The sequence below is a fragment of the Plasmodium cynomolgi genome, chromosome 2 (assembly GCF_000321355.1).
Source record: "Plasmodium cynomolgi strain B DNA, chromosome 2, whole genome shotgun sequence".
In the NCBI taxonomy this organism is placed as follows: domain Eukaryota; phylum Apicomplexa; class Aconoidasida; order Haemosporida; family Plasmodiidae; genus Plasmodium; species Plasmodium cynomolgi.
Genome location: NC_020395.1, coordinates 624,417 through 644,069, shown reverse-complemented (window position 1 = coordinate 644,069; position 19,653 = coordinate 624,417). Strand labels below are relative to the sequence as shown.

The following is a 19,653-nucleotide window of genomic DNA, read 5'->3' as shown; positions in this document are numbered from 1 at the left end:
GCATTCTTTGTTGTGCTTTTGGCATACTTTTTTGGTCAAATAAGGACATATAATTTTTACAGAGTCGTCTTTTTTTGAAACTTTTTTATTCGCATTTCCTCTATCACCGTTGGTGCTTCGATTATGGATAGGATGTTAGTCTTCTCCTGTTTTATTTTCTTTTCCTTCGCCGTTGGTTCGTTTAGTAAATTTTCTAGATAGTTTATTTTGTTGCTCCCACTACTGTTGTTAACATGTTTGGTATCGTCACTCTGACTATATTTGTTTCCGCCTTGGGTACTATCTCCATATTTTGCTTCATACTCCATGGCATAATTTTGGTTAAGAATTTTTTTTTTCATTTTCTTGCAGAAGCGAGTTGTACGTGTTACTCCCGCTGCCGTCTGTTCCCCCGGTGGTTCGATACTCATACGGGATATGCATACCTCCTACGAGCACACGCGCACCTTTTTTATCCTCGATATTTCCCTTGTCACTCCTGTTTGTGCCTCTTCCTACACTTATTCCATCTCCCCCTCGTGCGCTACCCTTACCCTGTTGAAATAAACACTTCGTGAGTAAATTCTTCACATTCTTTATGTAGATAACTTTTATTATGATGCTTATGCCCACGTTTTCTATATCTATACAGGCCTCCTCTAGCTTTATTTCTTTATGTTTTTCTAGACTCGGATCACTTGTATTTGTACCAACTTGATCCCCCCCACCTCCTCTGTTAAGAGACATATGCGTGAGTACCTCATTTAGAATATTTATTTTCAGTAACTTTACATTTTTCCTATTTCTGTTTTTTATTTCTCTCAATATTTCGACCGACGAGAGGGACATGTTCATCTTAACTTTATTTTCATTTTCCTTCCCACACATTTGTAGCAATAACTTGCACGTGTATATTAGCAAAGTTGCGCTGTCGTTTATTTCTATGTTACTTAAATTGGTTAGTAACTCGTATGAGGTGGTACTCACGGGGGAGGTTCCCTTTTTGTCCCTCTGTTTCGTAGGTTCTACATCCTTGTTAGACGTGTTTTCATTCACCGAGCGGAAGCTATGTGCGCTTTGACTCACATTGGAGGAGTCTCTCCCCAGTTTGGGGGGGCGGATGCTCCACTGCTGCGCGTCATCGGGCGTGTTGCTTTTGCTGAAGACGGGGTTATCCTTATTCCTCGTGAGAATCGGTTTGCTTTGGTTTCCGTCCAGCAGGGGTTCTTTCTTCCTCTGCAGCGTAGGTTCGCCGCGGTGCGAGCGGTCCGCGTGGTGTGAGCGGTCCATGTGGTGTGAGCGGTCCATGTGGTGTGAGCGATCCGCGTTGTGTGAGCGATCCGCGTTGTGTGAGCGATCCGCGTGGTGTGAGCGGTCGACGTGGTGTGAGCGGTCGACGTGGTGCCCCCGATCATCCGGGTGCCTCCGGTCGTTTTTCCTATGACTTATCTCGTTATGGCCGCCAGATCTGCTGCCCTCGGGGGGGCCCCTTCTTCCCTGGTTCCCCCACTCATCCTCCACGCGGTGCTCTCTATCTCTCCTTAACGTTTGCTCATTTTTACGTTCATAGGGATTCTCTTCATTTTTTCCTTCTCTTTTTCTTTCCTCCAAATTTGGTTCCTTCTTTTCTCCTAAGTTATTGTCAATTATGTTTATGTTCCCAAGCAGTTCTCTTTTCCTTTTCAGATATTTCTCCCTGGCCAACGACATTTTGGGGCTTTTTTTTTTTTTTTTTATCTTTGAAAGCGCTCTCGATGTTCTTTCTCTGCGCCCTCTAAGCGTTGCCCATCCAGCAGTTATATGCAGGTACGCTGAAGGTACGTAAAAACGTTCATGCGTACATAACGTGGGGGGGGGCTATTCATATTCATACACTCACCATATTTACTCTTCCTCTTTGGGGAAGGAAATTTAAGTTGTCACGTATTCTGCCTTGGCTGCTCCCCTTCTAACGTTTTTTCGCCTTCCCCCTTTTATTACGCACGCCCCGTGCACATTGGTATGTATATTCGTATGTATGGATCATTTTTTTTTTTTTTCCCAACGCCCCTTTTGCAAAAAAAAAAAAAAAAATGGGAAAAAAAAAAAAAAGTCATTTTGCAGAAAAATCCTTTTAACACATGCTTATGCGTTGCTTTCCTATTTTAACATCAACTGTGGGGAAAAAAAAACTGATTCGTTTTTCAACCAAAGGGAAAACAAAAATGGGAAAGCGTGAAGAAATTCATTGTTACGATGAAAAGGAACATCATGGCAAGTTCGCCACATAAAAGGCTACCCCCCTTAACGGTAAAAAAAAAAAAAAACTCAAAATTTTCATAGCATTTTATCCGCCTTCCTATTTATTTTTACCAAAGCAGTCGGAATGAAAAAGAGAATGTAGTACCAATCCCTTTAAACACTACTCACATAAAGCAGCGAGGTTGCAAACAACACAATATGCATTGTGTTTTTTTTTTTTTTTTTAAATCTACAATGCTGCATGTGCTACTGTGCACGCATGTCACTTTTTATGGGGGGTTGAAGTTGGTAAGAAAAAAGGGGGGCGTCTACAGAGGCACGCGTAACATATGTACGACATTCTCTTCGTCCACAACTCTTCCGTTTTTTCATGAGAAGGTTTTTAAGAAGAAACGGCACGCATATGTCCGGTGCGGGTATCTTCCCCTGTATGTGCGCAATGGGCGACGCACTCACGCCGCAGACCCCTTAACGAAAAAAAAAGCACAAATGGGTGTAAACTGGTATAAGACAGCGTAGAAAGGCGTAAAAAAATGTAATAGCGCGTAATAATGCGTAAAAAAGCAGACAATGCAAAGTGGGAAAAACTAAACCAAATATTCACATTCAAACAGAAATGCCCACTCACGATAACGCGGGCGGGAAAGGTCCAGGGGAGGGGCCTCCTCTCGTGGAAGACCCAGGTGCAGCCCTCCCCCAACCTAAAAGTCTATGTCCATTTTAATTGGGGTCCGGATAGACTTCATCCTCTTAAACATATTTTTCTTCTTCTTTAAATTCTTCATTTTCTTATGCACATTCTTTTCCATCCGCAGCTGCTGCGGGGAAACATAATTCTTGTACTTTACATTTTCGTACAAAACCCTCCCTTTGAAACACTCTTCAAAAATTCGAATAATATGTAGAGTAAATCTGGGTCCAATTTCCACCAACTTCTGCTTATTAACATTGTTAGAATCTGCTAAAGTTATGGGCATTATTTGGTAATGTCTAAAATAAATCAAATTATTCACATGCACAAAACTGTAGCAGTGATCGTAGAAGGGTTTGCTTAGCGGATGGTAATTGGGTGTCCCGAACACTTGAATGAAAACCTCTTTGATTAATTTCAGGTGATCCAATTCTTCAAATGGCTTACTAAAAATTAAAAGCGGCCTTGAATAGAGTAAGCAGTTCCCCGAAAAGAGTAAACTGTGCAGGGGGATATAATCCAAGATCTCAAAATATAAGGAAGGTCCTGTTTTATTTTTACATATCCATAAGCAATATCTTTTTTTTTTTATATCAAAAAAGATAATGTTATTGCAGTTTCTGCTGTAGCTTATGTCGCATAGGTCGCTTTTTTTGTCCTTTTTGTTCCACTTGCTTTCCGTCTTATGATGCGGCAGCAACAGCTTTAAATTTTCGACGAACGATTTGCAGTTCTTTTTTTTTAGCGGCGACCTCACGATCAGGACTCTCTGTCGGTTTCGCCAGAGCTCGTTCTTTTGGATGTACGTCGCGTCTTTGAGCATGTAGGGGTCTTCATCCGCGCCGTCGTCGAGCGCGTCTCGTTCGTCATCATCATCCTCCTCCTCATCATCATCATCTTCTTCTTCATCCTCCTGCTCCTCCTCCTCATCATCTTCTTCTCCTTCACCTACCTCATCATTCTCTTCTTCTTCCTCCTCCACTTGCACCTCTACGGCACCATCCTCCTGTGCACTCACCTGCGCACTCGCGTCCTCACTAGGCAGGGCACGCTTCTTCACCACGACCTGCCCATAATCCTCTGCACCCTCCTTCCTTTTCTTAGTATCACTTGTGTCGCCATTTAGTGCCGTACATGATTCTTTCTCATCATCCTTCGCCTCAACAACCTGGACTACTTCTTTACTCTCCTCTTCTCTCTCTTCACTCATTTTATGTGCTGACGATAAGGCAGATTGATAATTCCTCAAATGTGAGCTTACAAAAATGAGTGCTCTTTTGGGTTTTCTCCAAAAGGAAGGGTAAATAAATGTATGCAACAGGCGAATTACTAATTATCCCCTTTTCTGCTTTTTTTTTTTTTAAGTAGAAAATTGTGCCAGTTTGGCGAACAGACGAACGGCACAATGCTGTGTTCCTTCAATTTGACACAAAATGTGATTCTTCAACAGCATGCTTAATCCTTCTCCGTGAAAATATTTTTCTCCTCAATTTTTTTCCTTAATTTTTTTCCTCAATTTTTCTCCGTTCATATGTCAAAATGGCGCCGTTTTTTTTAAAAAAACTAACCCCATACAAAGGTAGGTAATTTTTTTGCCCCCAATGAATATTACGCTTAACCACAGCATAAAGTGCTACAAATGCAGTGTATTATTGCCTGCGTACTGACGGACTGGTACAATTAAAAAAAAACTCCATGATGGTTACCCGAGAGTGCTACAATTAGCGCCGAGGAGATAAAACGCTTCTACTCCTACGTGAGGGAAAAGCAAACGGAAGTAGAGCCAATCGCGGCATAAAAGGCAAAATGCAACGCATACATGAGCTAACATCATGTGACGCCGCATGCGGTATAGGAATATCCCGGTCCCCCCACAAATCCCGCACTATGGCCTTTCCGAAGAATTCTGCTGACGCGGTGGAGGAATAAAAGAAGTGCCCACAAAGGGGGTAACATCAGCATGAGTTCATTGAAGAAAGGGAAAACATTCCTGCGCGTACATAAACATATAAACGCGTAAACATCTACATTTGTGCATACCCCCTTTTTTGCAAGAAGAAAAAAAAAAAAACGGAAGCCACAAGTAACTCTGGAAAGGCTCACAAAAACCGTCGAAGCAAACAGGACGAAAAGCGTACGCCTTTTTAATGCTCCTACGTAATGCGCGACCGCCGAAATTAATTTTTCTTCCTTCAACCCCGCAGAGAAAATCTTGCCTTTCCATTTTGAAAAAACCATATTGAGGTAAAATCCATCCAAAAAAACTGGCAACAAGTTGGAAAAAAAAAAAAAAAAAAAAAAAAAAAAGGATAAACGATAAATCGGAAAAAGTACAAATTGTACGTGTAAAGATAATACGAGAACAAAATACCAAAAGAACGACGATTTTTGAAATATTTTTGAGAACATATACCCCTCAATTTTTAGAGGAAGAAAAAAATACAGTGCGGAATCATTCCCACACCAGCAATGAACAAACGGCATTATGAAAGGACATTCTCATGTAGAATATTCTACTCTGCAATAAGTTCCTTTTAACCCATTGGCAGATTATTCCTTTTTTTTGCCACTTTTTTTCCCGCCTTGAATAAATACCTACATAGATTTTCCAAAAAAGAAAAAAAAAAGAGCAAAATGAGCAATTTAAAAAAGGAGGAAACCTGTCAGAATGGCGAAAAGGAAGTAACTGAACAAACGGTAGCCTTGACGAATGAGAAAAGCACCAGCGAATCGATTCCGAAGAAAAAAGTTACAAAGAAAGTCAGTTTCCTACTTGATGAGGATGGGGCAAATGCGAAAAAGGAAGACGTAAAAATGGATGGCGGTTCTTTGGAGGGGCACCAAAATGGGGATGTTTACCACGCAGGCACGGACGAGGGGAAGCACAGCAACGGTCAGCACAGTAACGGTCAGAAACGTGACGATGAGCAACGTGACGACCAGCAACGTGACGACCAGAAGCGTGACGGTCAGAAGAGTGACTGCAAGGAGAACGACCGCAAGGAGAACGACTTTGTGAAAATCAGTTGGGCCAAGTGCAGCAGCGACGGTGAACGAAACGGTGACGAATGCTGGGGGAAAGAAAAAGACAACCCTAACGGCAGTTCATGCAACGAAAACGAGCACAAGCTCTTCTCCAGCGAGGACAACCAGCGTAGGCGCTTCCACACGCAGTTCAAATTTTTCGCAGCACAGGAGACCCAGCACAAGATGTTCGCCCCCCAGGAAAATCAACACAAGCTGTTCGCCTCGCGCAGCAAAGAGAACGAATACAAAGACAAGGAGAAAGAGCCATCGTATGTTAAATTCGACAAGCGTGAGTGCGCGAAGAATGAGCAGAACTCCATGTTTTTGAAGGACCAACTGGAGGGGGGTGAGACTGACGAGATGGCTGCTAATAAAAAGAACGGCGAAGGGGGGGAAAAAGCGGAAACGAAAATTAAAACGGAGGCCAAAATAGAAGTTAAAACGGAACGCACAGACTTCGAAAAGTCGTACAACGAGAGTCTAAATAATTTCCGTGCGTCTTCCTTCGTCGACATTCTGAACTCCATGCAGGTGGCTGGAAAAGGGGGAAACGGCGGGCCAAATGGGGAAGCTCCAATTGGGCTGATACCAAATGAGAATATCCCCAATGGGAATGCACCCCATGATTACCGCCCCTCAGCTAACGGGAAGGACTACGAAAACGTGGACTACGCAGAGAACCAACAAAATGACAACATACAGCTGATTGCGTGCATCCTGTGCGGAGACAGCATAAAGGCGAACGCATCCAAAATGTGCAACAACTGCATTTTGCAAAACGTAGAAAGTAGTAGCGTCAACATAAATAAGGACACCTACCTGATATACTACTGCCGCGAATGCAAGAGGTACCTGCACAACAGGTGGGTATATTGCGAATTGGAGAGCAAAGAATTACTAGCCCTATGCTTAAAAAAAGTGAATAAATTGAAAAAACTAAAAATATTGGATGCAAAATTCTTATATACAGAACCGCACAGCAAAAGAATCAAAATCCACCTCAGCGTACAAGAAGAATTAATCAACAATTTCATCAGTGAGATGGAGTTAATTTTACATTACGTAATAAAATATACCCAATGTGATGACTGCAAGAAGACGTATACACCCTACACATACAACACTTGCGTATCGGTTAGGCAAAAAGTTGAACATAAAAAAACACTCCTGTTTTTGGAAAGCTTACTATTAAAATATAATATGAACGAAAATATTATTAACATAGTGTCCAACCCGGATGGCTTAGACTTCCATTTTTTGTCACGAACAGATGCCCTTAAATTCTGCGACTTCATATTAAGCAAGACCATGTCAAAATGTAAAAACTCGAAACATTTGATAAACCACGATGCGAATAATAACACGTACAATTATTTATACTCTTTTTCTATCGATATTTGTCCCATATGTAAATACGATTTGATTTTTTTCCCGAAAGATTTATCCATCAAGTATGGAATCAAGAGCTCCTTCTACCTTTGCCTGCACGTTTCCATATTCATCATATTGATTAATCCTTTTTGTTCTTCTAACTCTGCTCATATATCTCAAGAGAGGTACAACAAGCACCCCTTCCTTCCCCTCCTGAGCAAGGCAGACTCCAAAGTTTTTCTAATACTCAACGTGGAGTACATCGATAACGACCCGTATTCCAAGAATGAGAGGAGAGGTGGTGCCTTCTCTACCAGTGCCGCCCCATCCAATGACAGGTGTTATGACTCCATTGGAGACACTGCGCAAGAGGATGATGCATCCCTGAATGGACGCCAAAAGGGAGCGTCAAACCGGTCGATCAGAGCCAAAGATAAAAACGTTAACTTGAAGAGGAAAACGAAAAATTCGATCAGCTCAAACACCGTGGAGGAAGTCTCCTCCGATGACCTCTTCCAAGTGAACGAAGAAAACGGCTCAATCGCAGACTCAAAGAGTTGCAAATCCTCCTCCAGAAAAGTAAAGCTAGACAAACTAGTCTACGCATTCGTCGAGTTGTACGACGAATCTGAGGGAAACACAATACTCACCAAAACGTGTAACGCTAGGCATTTAAAACCAGGAGATTATGTAAATGCATATGACTTAAGAAAACACACCTTCGACAATGACATCAGCTTATATTTGGAGAAAGAGGACAACTACAGCATAATCATTATTGATAAGGTGAAGCCAAAGGAGAGACAGAAAATAGAAAACGAATTACAAGTCCAGAATAATAATATAGAGACCATGAAGAATATGAATGATGACGATATTTTTAAGTCCATCCTTCTGAACAACTGTGCTGGTATGGAAAATATGACCATCCGTTGAAGGGGAGGGAATTCCGCATCAAGTTGCAGCTGAATGAATAGGTGTCCGGGTTGGGACTCTCTCCTCCCATCCGCTGTGCGTTATATTGAAACGCATTGATATACCTGTTCATATGCGTGGGGCAATCCGTAGATGTATGAAGCGTATAATCGTGATTTTCACCACTACCCCTTACATGTGCGCTTCACACACGTACGGATTGCCGTACCCCATGTGACACCCCATTAACCGCATAACAAGGCAACGTTTGGCAGCAACTGTCAAATTGGAGTATAAACTTGGATGCTTTCCATTCCAACGTGCGCTTTAAAAATAGGCCTCCACGTATGCCGACCTGCGGTCTTTCCATCGCGGCAGTAATGTTACCCGTGATGGTGCGGGAATGCTCACGTACGTGCGTACGGCGCCTGGGCTAGTGAGCACAAGCGAAGCCACAAACAATAAAACTTTTTTTTTTTAATAACTGTTTAAGTGAACACTCATTTATGTTTTTCAAATTAATTAAAAATAGTCAACTGTACAAATGAGACTGCGCGGGCGCGCTTCGCACAGTTCGCACGGTTAGAACGATTCGCACAATACGGACAGGTGGCGCACCGCGCAGAGGCGTTAGCTGAAAGTACCCAACGGGGTCTAGTAGAACCCCGGTGCACACACAATTTCACTCCGCCGGGGAAAAACTCACCTCCCTTCCCCCGTTCACATCTGCGTGTCAAATAAAAAATGCAAAAAGAAAAAAAAAATAAATAACTGCGCTAATGTAAACAAATGACTGCAACGGTTCAGAGGAGCTTTTCGAAAAATGCCAAATGACTGACCAAGTTCACTTCCGTGCACCACATGGGAAAGACACTTCGATGAAATGCGCCTTTCGTTTGAACCCCCCACAAACGGTTGGGCTTTCTAAACCCTGGGAATCATCTCAACAATTGGACAGAGTCAATAAATCCCACTTCTTCCACTTCTCCCACTTCTCCTACTTCTCCCCCTCAGAGCTGGTTCTGTCGAAGGAACTCCTTAACAGCCGCGACGGACGAAACTTCATACGGATCCGCCTGCATATTATGTTGCTTATCTTTTTCTTGAAACATTTTTATTAGGATGTTATTTTCCACTATAGCAACAAATCTCCAAGGTCTCATGCCCATAAAAAAGTTGGACTTATCCACAAGCATATTCATACTCTCGGTAAAGGAGCTATTTCCATCACTAACATATTTCACCTTTTTTATTTTCATATCTTTAAACCAGCTTTTTAACACAAAAATATCATTGTTGGTGATACAGTAGATGTCGTCAAATTTGTTTTCCTTAATGAAGAAATCATATTCGCTTTCATACTGCGGTATCATTTTGGACGTGCATGTGGGGGTGAAAGCTCCCGGCAGACTTATCAATAGAATTTTTTTGTTCTTAAACAGCTCGTGTGTGTCAATGGCTTTGAAATCGTTTTCCTCCCCCGGCTGGTCCGTGCCACTCATGTTTTTCACATCGATCTGGGGCAAAAAAAAGGGTAATAAATAACGCAGATTGCAGTGCAGTTACAGTGCAGTTACAGTGTAGTTACAGTGTAGTACAGTGCTGTACAGTGCTGTACGACGAACGGAGCGATCAGAGGAACAAATAAACCGGAGGTACAAAGCGACCGGAAGAACGGCCACTCATTCTGGAGCAGCCCCTCCGGCCGCAAATTCTACCGCAGTGCCGATTCTCATTGTACCATAACTTTGACGTTCGGAATCAGGTCATTTTCCTTGAGGTCATTGGCCAGATCTATGCTCTTAGACTCATGCAGCTTTTGCGAGGACCTGCTACTTGGCCTCCCCCTTCTGGATACAACATTCAGAGCCTGATTGGGCGTGAATTTTTTAAAGCCAAAACAGAGGTGTGCCAGAATGACGTAAAGGATAACGACAATTCCTTTCATCTTTCTGTCCTTCTGTTCTGTTGATTAGGGGCTCGATAAAAGTCAAATGGGGCTGCACCTGTGTTTGTGTATGTATGGAAGGGGAGGACTCGGAATGTTTTTCTTCTCCTATTTGGGGTGGTTCCCTTTCCGTCGTGCTACTATCGTGACGTATATGTGGCCGCAAAAAAAACGACAAGAATGTACGCGAGCACATACGTGTGCTTCAAAAAGTAGCTATACGCGTAGTGACGATAAACATATGTGGGAGATTATCTATATGGTGAAAATAATAGTTAACTCTCCAATCCGAAATGCTTTATTTTCCCTACGGTTCCACGCGTTCGAATGTTAATACTTCCTCCCGTTTGCAGTGTAGAAGGGGTTGAAAAGTGCACATAGCTAAACGTGTTTTCCGCCGAACTGCCACTAGCACTTTTTGCGCCTGTCACACACTGTCGCTGTGCTGTGACTACGTTTTTGCGCTAAGGGGCTACTTCTCTTCCTGCGCTTTGCTATTTTTCATGCTTCATAGCAGCGCTTAATCGCGGACAATATCTCTACATTGGCAGTTCCACTTTGCTACGTACGTGCCGCGTTATCTCTCCCCGCGCAAGGTAGCAATGTCATAATGCCGCAAACTAAAACTCAAACTCACACTGTTGCTTTACTTTTGGAAAAGTCGCCGTTCCAGTTGAGAAAATTTGCAGCTCGTATCCAAGTGGCCCCCACCCAAAAAAAAAAAAAAAAATATTAATGCTACATAAATGAGCAAATAATTGACACATAACAAAATAATGACACGCTTTAAAAAAAAAAAAAAAACAGGGACAAGTTGCACGAAAAAAAAAAAGCCATCGCCATGTGGAAGCATTTCAACGGTGCCACGTCCGCAGATGGCCACTTCTGCAACCGTGGACGTGTTTAAAACATACAGGTGAACCAAACGGTCCACATGTACACATAACAAGAGTGTTTTAAGAGGGGCGTAGTGGCCGTTGCGAGCAGGGTGATTTTTAATTCAAAGCGGGTTACGCATAGGAGCAAGCAGTTTTTTTCTCTCCCCAGGGAAGCAGGGAAGCATATAAGAACGATACACGATCAACCGTCACGACGTTGTCACGACGTTCGCGCCGGGTCACGCAGTGGGCACCGTCCCGAGCACTTGTTCACTTCCATCCTTCGCTCCCACCATTCTCCTTTGCCCGCTACACCTCCACCACCGTGCCGTACGCCTTAATCGTGTTTATGCCCCCGTCCGGGTATATATTCAGACGGAGGTGCGAGGACACGATATCCGGCAAAGGTGCCGCGTCAGAGCTGCTGCCATTCACCGTGAAGAAGTTGATGTGGTTCCCCTTAATGTAGGACAGGGGGAGAAGCTCCTTCCACTGAATGTTCTCAATATTTTCACCAAAAAATTGAATCTGCTTGGATTTCTCCTCCGAGTGTACTTCCTTCATATAGCAGTAGTCAATCGAAACGCACAAGGGAAAATTGTACTCATAAAATATAGTGTTAATTTCTATGTACTTAATGCTGGTGATAAAACTGAGCTTAATTATGCAATAATTGTTGTTAAAAAATATGGAAGAAATGTTATTTATCGTCAAATTTTCAACATAACGTAGGGGCCTATTGATGAGTCTTCTTGTTTGCCATCCCATAACATACTCTGAGTTCTGATCGATCAATATATTTTCCGATTTTCCATAAAACTCATCAGTTGTGTAGACGACGTGGGATCCATCTAAAATGTCACATACGTTAATAGTCTTTTTGTAACTTTTTTTTCGAACCTTTTCACTTATCTTTATCTCTCCATACACTCGCAACTTGTTTATTCCTCCATCGGGGAGTAGACACACAATCAGGTGGGTAAATATTTTGTTACACGTATTTATGTTGAAACAGTTATGATTGTAGTTTTTAAATCCGGGATTCATCCTTTCGTCCTCTAGGATCGACACCCATTGATACTGCTTGTGCAGGTCGTTGTAGATTTTCTTTTCTATTGAGTAGTCGTTGTCTAAAAAGAGCGTGTTTGAGTTATACGAGTTCGCGAGGAACGGGTTCCCCTCCTCCTCCTCTTCGCTGTTCTCGCTATTTTCGCCATTTTCATCATTTTCGCCATTTTCGCCATTTTTACCATTTTCGCCATTTTCGCCATTTTCGCCATTCTCGCCATTCTCGCGCCGCTCCCCCTTCGCATGGCGCGCTCCTCCGCCAAAGCTACCTCCCTCCACTCCGACGAAGCGATCTCCATAGCGGTCACCACTGGAATAATCCCTCCCCTCGCCACTGTTAGCCCCATTCCTGTCCGTGCTCAGTGGGGAAGAAGAACTCCTTAACAAGCACCCCTTGTGGATTCCCGGATACCTACTAGCTATCTCCTTCGTCACATCCACAAGCGTGTACAATTTATTGTCTATGTATCGGTACTCATTTCCGTTGGCCACAAACGATGTCGACTTAGGGTTAGTCCTCAATTTTTTATACTTATCATTATACCTTAGAATTTCCAAATAATTTTCATACTCCTGGTCTGACTTGTCAAGGGGATCTATCAAAATGGGTTCATAAAAATATTTGTTTCTTTTAAAATATGTTTTCCCGTCTATCACCAATTCTACCTCTTCCCTATTGTTGAGCACGTGGTCGTCCAGACGCCTGCGGTCATTGCTCCAGTAGCGGTTTTCCCCACTGCTGTTTCGGCTCGATAGGAACAGACCTTTCTTCTCTGCGTCAGCGTTACGATCGTTATTCCTGTTGCTGGCATCACCTACCCTGCTGCATTCACCATTCTCGTTGTGCGCACCCACCCTTTCGCCGCTCCTCCCCCGTGGGGGGTGGTGCGAAAAAAAGTCCTTCTCAAACATGAAGTCGTTTTTTTTCTTGCTCTTGTATTTAACTCGGTCCACATATTTCGAAAACGACTCCGCACTCATTAACATATCGTCTTCGATGTACGCCCCTTCGATAGAAACATACGGAGCGTAATTTCCCAAAAAATTATTCGTGTCAATGTCGATTCCTTTGATGAGGGTCGGTTTGCACAGCTTCACTATGCAGAAATCGAAATATTTTTTTATTCTTCTTTTGGTGAGCCACCCAGGGCATTCCCCCCATTTACCTGACTCTTCGGATAACTTGAGATAACCGCTTCCCCCCCCGGTCCTCTCCTCACTAGAGCAGTTCACTCGTTCGCCCAACAAATTGGCAACCTTTCCTTTACCAGCCACGTCGTTCAAGCGCTCCCTATGGTGAGCTATGCCAATGCTCAAATTACTATTCGTCACGTTATAAAGGTCATTGGAGCAATCTTCATAGTAACCCCTTTCCACGTTGGCCGTGTTGAATGGTTTGTCTTTTAAAATATTTTCGCACTTTCCATACGTCTCATCTGTGACGTATATAATTTCAGATCCTAACACAATTGAGCTGCAGTTAACAAAGTTAAAAAACAAAGGGACGTCATCATAAAGAGAGGAAGCATTCGAGTGTTTCAAAATATATTTGCTCCTCTTCGATACGATGGTGTGGCTACTATTTTTTGTTTCGTTTATGCTGCTATACAACGCAGCTGCCTTAGAGCATTCACTGTTGCCATAGGATAAATGGCTACACTCTATATGGTCAATTTTTTTTATTTTTTTCTTCACATCATCCAGGAATTCATTATTGTTACGTGCCAGATCAAAATTTGGTTCATCTTTGCTATCATTTATCAGGCTATCACTTTCGAATATATTCTTCCTTTTCCTTTTGTTTATCATGAGCTCATTTTCGTTGCTGCTTTGCTGCGCTTTGTTATAGTTATCCACTCCTCTTTTTTCTCCTTCATATTTGTTGCTATGTTTTCTCCTATTCTTTATGTAGTCCAAATAGTAGTCGTCACTTATGACGCTCTTCAAGTTGCTATGGTCACTACTTTCCTTGTTTCCGCTAGCCTCCATTCTGCTTTTAATGCTTTCATACAAATTCATCATCTGAGAGCTTCTCTTACCACCCCTTCCCTTCCTCAGGTAACCATAATTATAATTATCGCTCATGGAGTCGAATAGATATTCTCTCTCTTTATTTACATCAAACTTTTTTCCATAATGCGTGTCTAACAGTTCGTCATTCATGTGAGACTTCCTTTGGTTTACTTCCTTTTCTTTTTCCTCAAATAATTTGTCTCTATAAATTAGGAACTTTTTATCCCTGTATTTCCAAATGGCGTTGTTTTTCTTCTCGTCCTGAGTTTTGCCATTTCCATGTGTCAACTCATTCTCTGTGTTCGCTACTCCGTCACTGGTACGTTGCGCTTTTCGCGTCCACGATGTTTTATGAGGTTGCATTTGGTTATCCTCCTCCGTTGGTCCTCCCCTGTGTTTTTCCATGAGTTCTTCTCTTATGTGATTTCTCCCTTCCACTTCTTCCCCTTTTACGTAGTCCTTATAACTTCGGTACTGCCTACCTTGGCTGTCCCTCCTTGTTTCATATTTCCCTATTTCCTCATTTATTTCTTTTCTCTTCCTTTCGCCTGCCTTATGGTTCACCAGAGCGAACCCTTGTTCATACTCATCAATGTAATGGTCATATGGCTGTTCGCTTCCCTTTCTCTTTTTTGCAAAAACTCCATCCATTCTTTCCCCTTTCTCTTCATCTGCTGCTCTGTTGTTAACTTCCTCCGGGGCTGCCTTTTCGACCACCCCATCAATATTGACCATTTCGTTTTCGCTATCCGGTTCTTCCACCCTCTTCGCATCGCTGCTTTCCCCATACCTGTCTCCCCCACGGTCGTAATATTCTCCCCACCCATGCGTCACAACATCACGCGCATGCATCGCTGGGTCCTGTGCTTTGCCTACCGCCACCTGCTCCGACTCTGTCTCCGATGTATATCCTCCTTCCTTATATTCGCTCGAAAACTCATCAGCATTATGCGTTTGTTTTTCCTCAGTGTAATTTGACGTGTCCTCTAACTTTCGTAGCCCTTTCTTTTTTAAAAGGACATCACCGTTACGGTTTCTATCCTTATGACTATTGCCCCCTGCGGTGGTGTCCCTAAATGTTAGAGATTCTTTTTTTGCTCTGCCCATTAGCACACTTGTGTTATAACTACTTTCACTCGTTTTATCGTTAAACAACGGCTTGGATAAAATCAGGGGGGAGGAATTCTCTTCATACCTTTTAAGCAACGAGTCCTCGTCGTTGGCTAGCTCACTTCCAAACGAGTCCTTCTCCATGCTGTTACTTTTATGAAACTGAGACTCGAACGGCTCGTGGGCATCTCCTCCGATCGATTTGTTGCTTACATAATGGTTGTACTTACCATCGCTTATGACTGCAGCGTTTTTGTTCGATAACTCCTTCTCGGTTGTGTCCTCGTGTGGGTAATTTTGCGCCTCTTCCTCTGCGACAGCCTCTGCCTCTACTTCTGCGCCATCCTCGGCGTCTTCTTCTGCGCCATCCTCGGCGTCTTCTTCTGCGCCATTCTCGACGTCTTCTTCTGCGTCTTCCTCCGCCACTTCTTCCTCCGCGACGTTTCCCGTTTCGTCCACTTCGTCCCCGTCGTCCTCCGCCGCTTCCTCCTCCACCGCTTCCTCCTCGCCGCCCATCACATTGCTCGACTCGTTCAGATCATTTTTCAAGCTGGACTCATAATTCGAGCCGAATATCTCCTTCAAAATCATATTTTTGTTTATGAGTTTATTGTTCTTTTTATTCCCCCCTTCGTGGGATAGCTTATTATTGTACAACTTCAATACATCCACATGGTAAGTGTCGTTGGAGCTACACAGAAATTTGTGTTTATCCTCATCCTGCTGATCTGGCTTATCTCCATGATGTGCTGTGACTTCTTCATCCCTGACTACTCCGCGTCTGCCTGCGAAGGGCTCCTCAGCCAACTTATTAAATTGCACCAAATCCTTGTGCGCATATTTTTGTACACCTTTTTGGGCGTCTTTCCCATTTACTGCTAAAAAGACCCTACTAGGAATCTTCGCACTTTCGGGGGCATCGTACAAATGATCCTTCTCCACTGAGTCCTCATTAATGCTCTTGTCAAAATAGCCTCTGTTAGGCTCCTTGGAGTGTCCTTCTTCTCCGTAAGACTGTTCTTTGGGGCTACTTCCATCGGGGTGTTTATCATCCGCTGCGTCTTCGTCATCGCCTGGCAGATCATTGAGTAGTTCCCCCTTTTTTTTCTTTCTCTTTCTCTTCCTCTTTTTCTTCACCTTCATCTTCTTCTTCTTCTTCTTCCTTTTCCTCCTCGTTTACCTCGTTTTTTTCTTCCATTTCTTCCTCCATTTCTTCCTCCATTTGTTCTCCCATTTTCTCCTCCATTTGTTCTCCCATTTTCTCCTCCATTTGTTCTCCCATTTTCTCCTCCATTTGTTCTCCCATTTTCTCCTCCATTTGTTCTCCCATTTCCTCCTCCTTTTCGCCCTCGTTTTCCACTTGTACCCCCTCCTCCGTGGATTTCTTCTCCGTCACCGATTTATAGTCTTCATCGTCACTGTGCGCTTCGCCCTCGTTCGCGTTGTCCAGGTTTTCCCCTTCGATCGAATAATTTTGGTGCAGAGGAGAAAAGTTACTTCCAGAAAGGCTATGATTCGCTTTGCGCGAGCTCGAAAATTCGTAGTCATATGAATTGGCAAACTCTTTTTTAAGCGTATCCTCATTTAGTGCATTTCTTTCCTCCGTTGGAGAATCTCCTTCCTCGACCACATTCTCCAAACCGTTGCCACATGTGTGCATCTGCTCGTTTTGAACTAAAGGCGGATCCGATAATATTTTATCTGAGCGTGCACTGTCACTTTTTTTAGCGTACTCATCGCACGCCCTATCATCTAACTTTTTCATTTCGCTAACTATCATTTCCCGCTCATTTTCGACATAATGTGTGTTCACCTGTTGCTTATGTTTAATCTCCTCGGTTTCCTTCTGTCCCTCTCTTTTGACATTATTATAACTATTTTGATCAAACAGGAAATTTTCTTCACTCTTGATATATGTCCTCGTCATTCCCTTTGGCTCCTCAGAAGGCTTCTCCATTTTGTCACTTTGTCCTTCCCTATTTTTGGAAGAAAAATCCTCCTGCATGGATTTTCCCCCAGCTATTCGATACTCATTTAAGGAATAATTATCACGCGAGGTGAGTCCTTCATTTGGTCCCCTAATCGTTGTAGTACCATTGTGGGCACCTTCTTCCTTCCCCCCATTCAGCACACGCATTCCACTTGGTGGGGCACTTCTCCCTTTTAAGTTGGCAAGCCGCTTCGACAGTAACTCGTCAAACGCTCCGATACTGCTTCTAACATTTCCAAAAAATTCGTTCACATTTTTATTATCTGTAAGTCTTTCTTCATTTGTTTTTTTTCCAAGTGAGTCCAAATGTGCATATCGAGAAGAATGAGCTTTACCCGTTTCGTTGTGCATCGTCTGGGACGTATAGTCAACGCTTCGCAGTTTTTTAGTTGTTCCACTTTTTAACTTTATTTTGTCCCCCCAACTTTGATAGTCTTTCTTACTTTGCAGACTGTAATTTGTAACCATATCAAGGGAAGAATGATCGTTTAGGCTTATCGATTTTTCGGGGAATTCTTTTTTTCCTGCCCCTGCGTCATTGCTATTACAGATTGGTGGTGCTATCTTATTGGCCTCTTTCTGCAGGGCGCGGTCTCCTCCACTACCCTGCGATTCCTCTGCGACGGCGACCTCTTCTTCGTTGTCTTCATCCGCTGCGTCCTTTTCCTCATTTCCATCCTCTCCCGCACCTGATTCGCACATTTCATCGTTTCCACCCTTATCATCATAGAAATCTCTCCCCCTTCGCACATCGCCTCCACGATCACTCTTTTCAACGCCACCTCCACCGTAATGGTAACCATTTGGGAGATTATTTTGCATGTACATATGCTCCCCTTCACCTGTCGGATGAAATTTCCGCTGATGGTTCGTACAATCTATATCCACCTCTTCACCAGCACCATCATATTCTAGCTGTCCAATCTCGTTGTCTCCACTTCTCTGACCTTCTAAGGTACCCTCTCGTTTTATTTTCCTATCCCTTACATAATCGTTTCCTTTATTTTTCATTTCATGCTCCTCATAAGGTGATACTACGTTTGAGCTTTCTGTTAATTTCTTTTCCATTTTTTTTTCTCCTTCATTTGTTACATGTTTATCCTTATCTGCGTGGTAAAGTGCGACTTGTGCATTGGTTTGTTGCTTCTTGTTTTGGGCTACCTCCTCCTGGGTCATGTTATTCTTTACATCGACCAATTCGTTTTTTTTTATCATTCCGTTGCTTATCTGTGCGTTTTTCCTCAAAAGCGTTTCGCTTCTGTCATGACCCGCGGTTCTGCTAGCGATTCTTGTAGAGGGCGCTTTCTCCCTGCGATTTTGACCTGCCGTGTCTTCACCGAGAAGTGTTTTCTGTCTTCTGAGAAGAGCATTACTGTTGCTGTGGTTCGCGGCTGCATGGTTGGAAGATGCATGACTCACCGCATAGCTGCCAAGCATAGCAGTGGAGGCCGCCACCCCACCGACCACGTCGTAATGCCTGACAAAGCTTTTGGACCTCTCAATATTGTTGACCACGTGTTGTCTATTCCCCCTCTCTCCTATTCCCGGGAATTTTCTAGCAATTCTCAGAGCCTCCTCCGCGTGGCTATAACCATTCGCAGAAGACGTATTGTTTCTGGCCGAATCGCACTCTGCGCTTTTGTGTTTTGCATGGACGAGTGTAGTTTTGTGTTTCAGATGGTTGACTGGGTTTTTGCTTAAAACGTTGTTATTGCCATTGTGATTGCCATTACCACTGTTCCCAGCAGTGACTCCTGTGGCCCTATTTTTTAGCGGGCCGGCACCCAAAACTGTAGTGGCCTTCTCCTTTATGTCCCTCTTTCCTTCCTTGCATACGTCATAACCCACCACGTGGCTCCTGTTACATGTCTTTTTGGTCTTCAAGAACATGTCATTCTTTTTGCTTAAGCTAGATATTTTTTCAATGTTTCTCTCTATAAAATTTTTCGATTTACTAAATTTTTTGCTTAAGCTATTTGCGCAATTTTGCGAATTCCCCTGCCTGGGAACGGGTCCTCTTCCTCCCGACGACTCATCGTTAATTGGATTTTTATGGATGAAAAACTGGCTGCCTAGACTGACGCTTTTCCTTATCCGTTCGATCTTTTTAATGTTCAGGTTTTTGTACGGGAACTCGGGGTTGTTAATGTACGCCCCCTTCCCAGACTTGTCATCTGCCATTTGGTCACTCCGGTTGGCAGTTTGTTTGGCCTAGCCGTTTGGCTGCCCGTCTCACTACGTGCACAAATTCTTGCTCTGTTATGCTGAACCATACGGCTGTGCATCCCTTTACAAACGCGCTACACTTTTATGTACAAAAAAAAATTTGCCACCTTTTCCTTTCCTCACCCTTGGGATAACATTCAGCTGCGCTCTTTATCGAGATTTAACTCGTTCCTGTTTTTTTTTTTTTTTTTATTAT

General features: G+C 43.2%; 5 protein-coding genes across 5 annotated transcripts; 1 reads left to right on the top strand and 4 right to left on the bottom strand.

Moving 5' to 3' along the window:
- Positions 1-321: 321 nt before the first annotated feature.
- On the bottom strand, positions 322-1,215 carry PCYB_022440 (mRNA (N6-adenosine)-methyltransferase; the record flags this gene model as incomplete). The annotated part of the gene is made up of 1 exon (XM_004220593.1): positions 322-1,215. A coding segment is annotated over one exon (894 nt), but the record flags the coding sequence as incomplete, so codon positions are not given.
- Positions 1,216-2,921: 1,706 nt separating this feature from the next.
- On the bottom strand, positions 2,922-4,121 carry PCYB_022430 (BRIX domain; the record flags this gene model as incomplete). Its single annotated transcript, XM_004220592.1, has 1 exon — positions 2,922-4,121. One exon carries the CDS (start codon positions 4,119-4,121, stop codon positions 2,922-2,924), a length of 1,200 nt encoding a protein of 399 aa, XP_004220640.1.
- A 1,424-nt stretch (positions 4,122-5,545) lies between these two features.
- On the top strand, positions 5,546-8,245 carry PCYB_022420 (mRNA decay protein; the record flags this gene model as incomplete). The annotated part of the gene is made up of 2 exons (XM_004220591.1): positions 5,546-6,065; positions 6,102-8,245. The coding sequence occupies 2 exons, from the start codon at positions 5,546-5,548 to the stop codon at positions 8,243-8,245; spliced, it is 2,664 nt and encodes an 887-aa protein (XP_004220639.1).
- Positions 8,246-9,234: 989 nt separating this feature from the next.
- On the bottom strand, positions 9,235-10,172 carry PCYB_022410 (peroxiredoxin; the record flags this gene model as incomplete). The annotated part of the gene is made up of 2 exons (XM_004220590.1): positions 9,235-9,741; positions 9,966-10,172. The coding sequence occupies 2 exons, from the start codon at positions 10,170-10,172 to the stop codon at positions 9,235-9,237; spliced, it is 714 nt and encodes a 237-aa protein (XP_004220638.1).
- A 1,187-nt stretch (positions 10,173-11,359) lies between these two features.
- PCYB_022400 (hypothetical protein) lies at positions 11,360-19,412 on the bottom strand (the record flags this gene model as incomplete). Its single annotated transcript, XM_004220589.1, has 3 exons — positions 17,675-19,412; positions 16,379-17,198; positions 11,360-16,314 (listed from the first exon to the last, which is right to left on the bottom strand). Exons 2-3 carry the CDS (start codon positions 17,196-17,198, stop codon positions 11,360-11,362), a joined length of 5,775 nt encoding a protein of 1,924 aa, XP_004220637.1. The 5' UTR covers positions 17,675-19,412.
- Between the last annotated feature and the right edge of the window lie 241 nt (positions 19,413-19,653).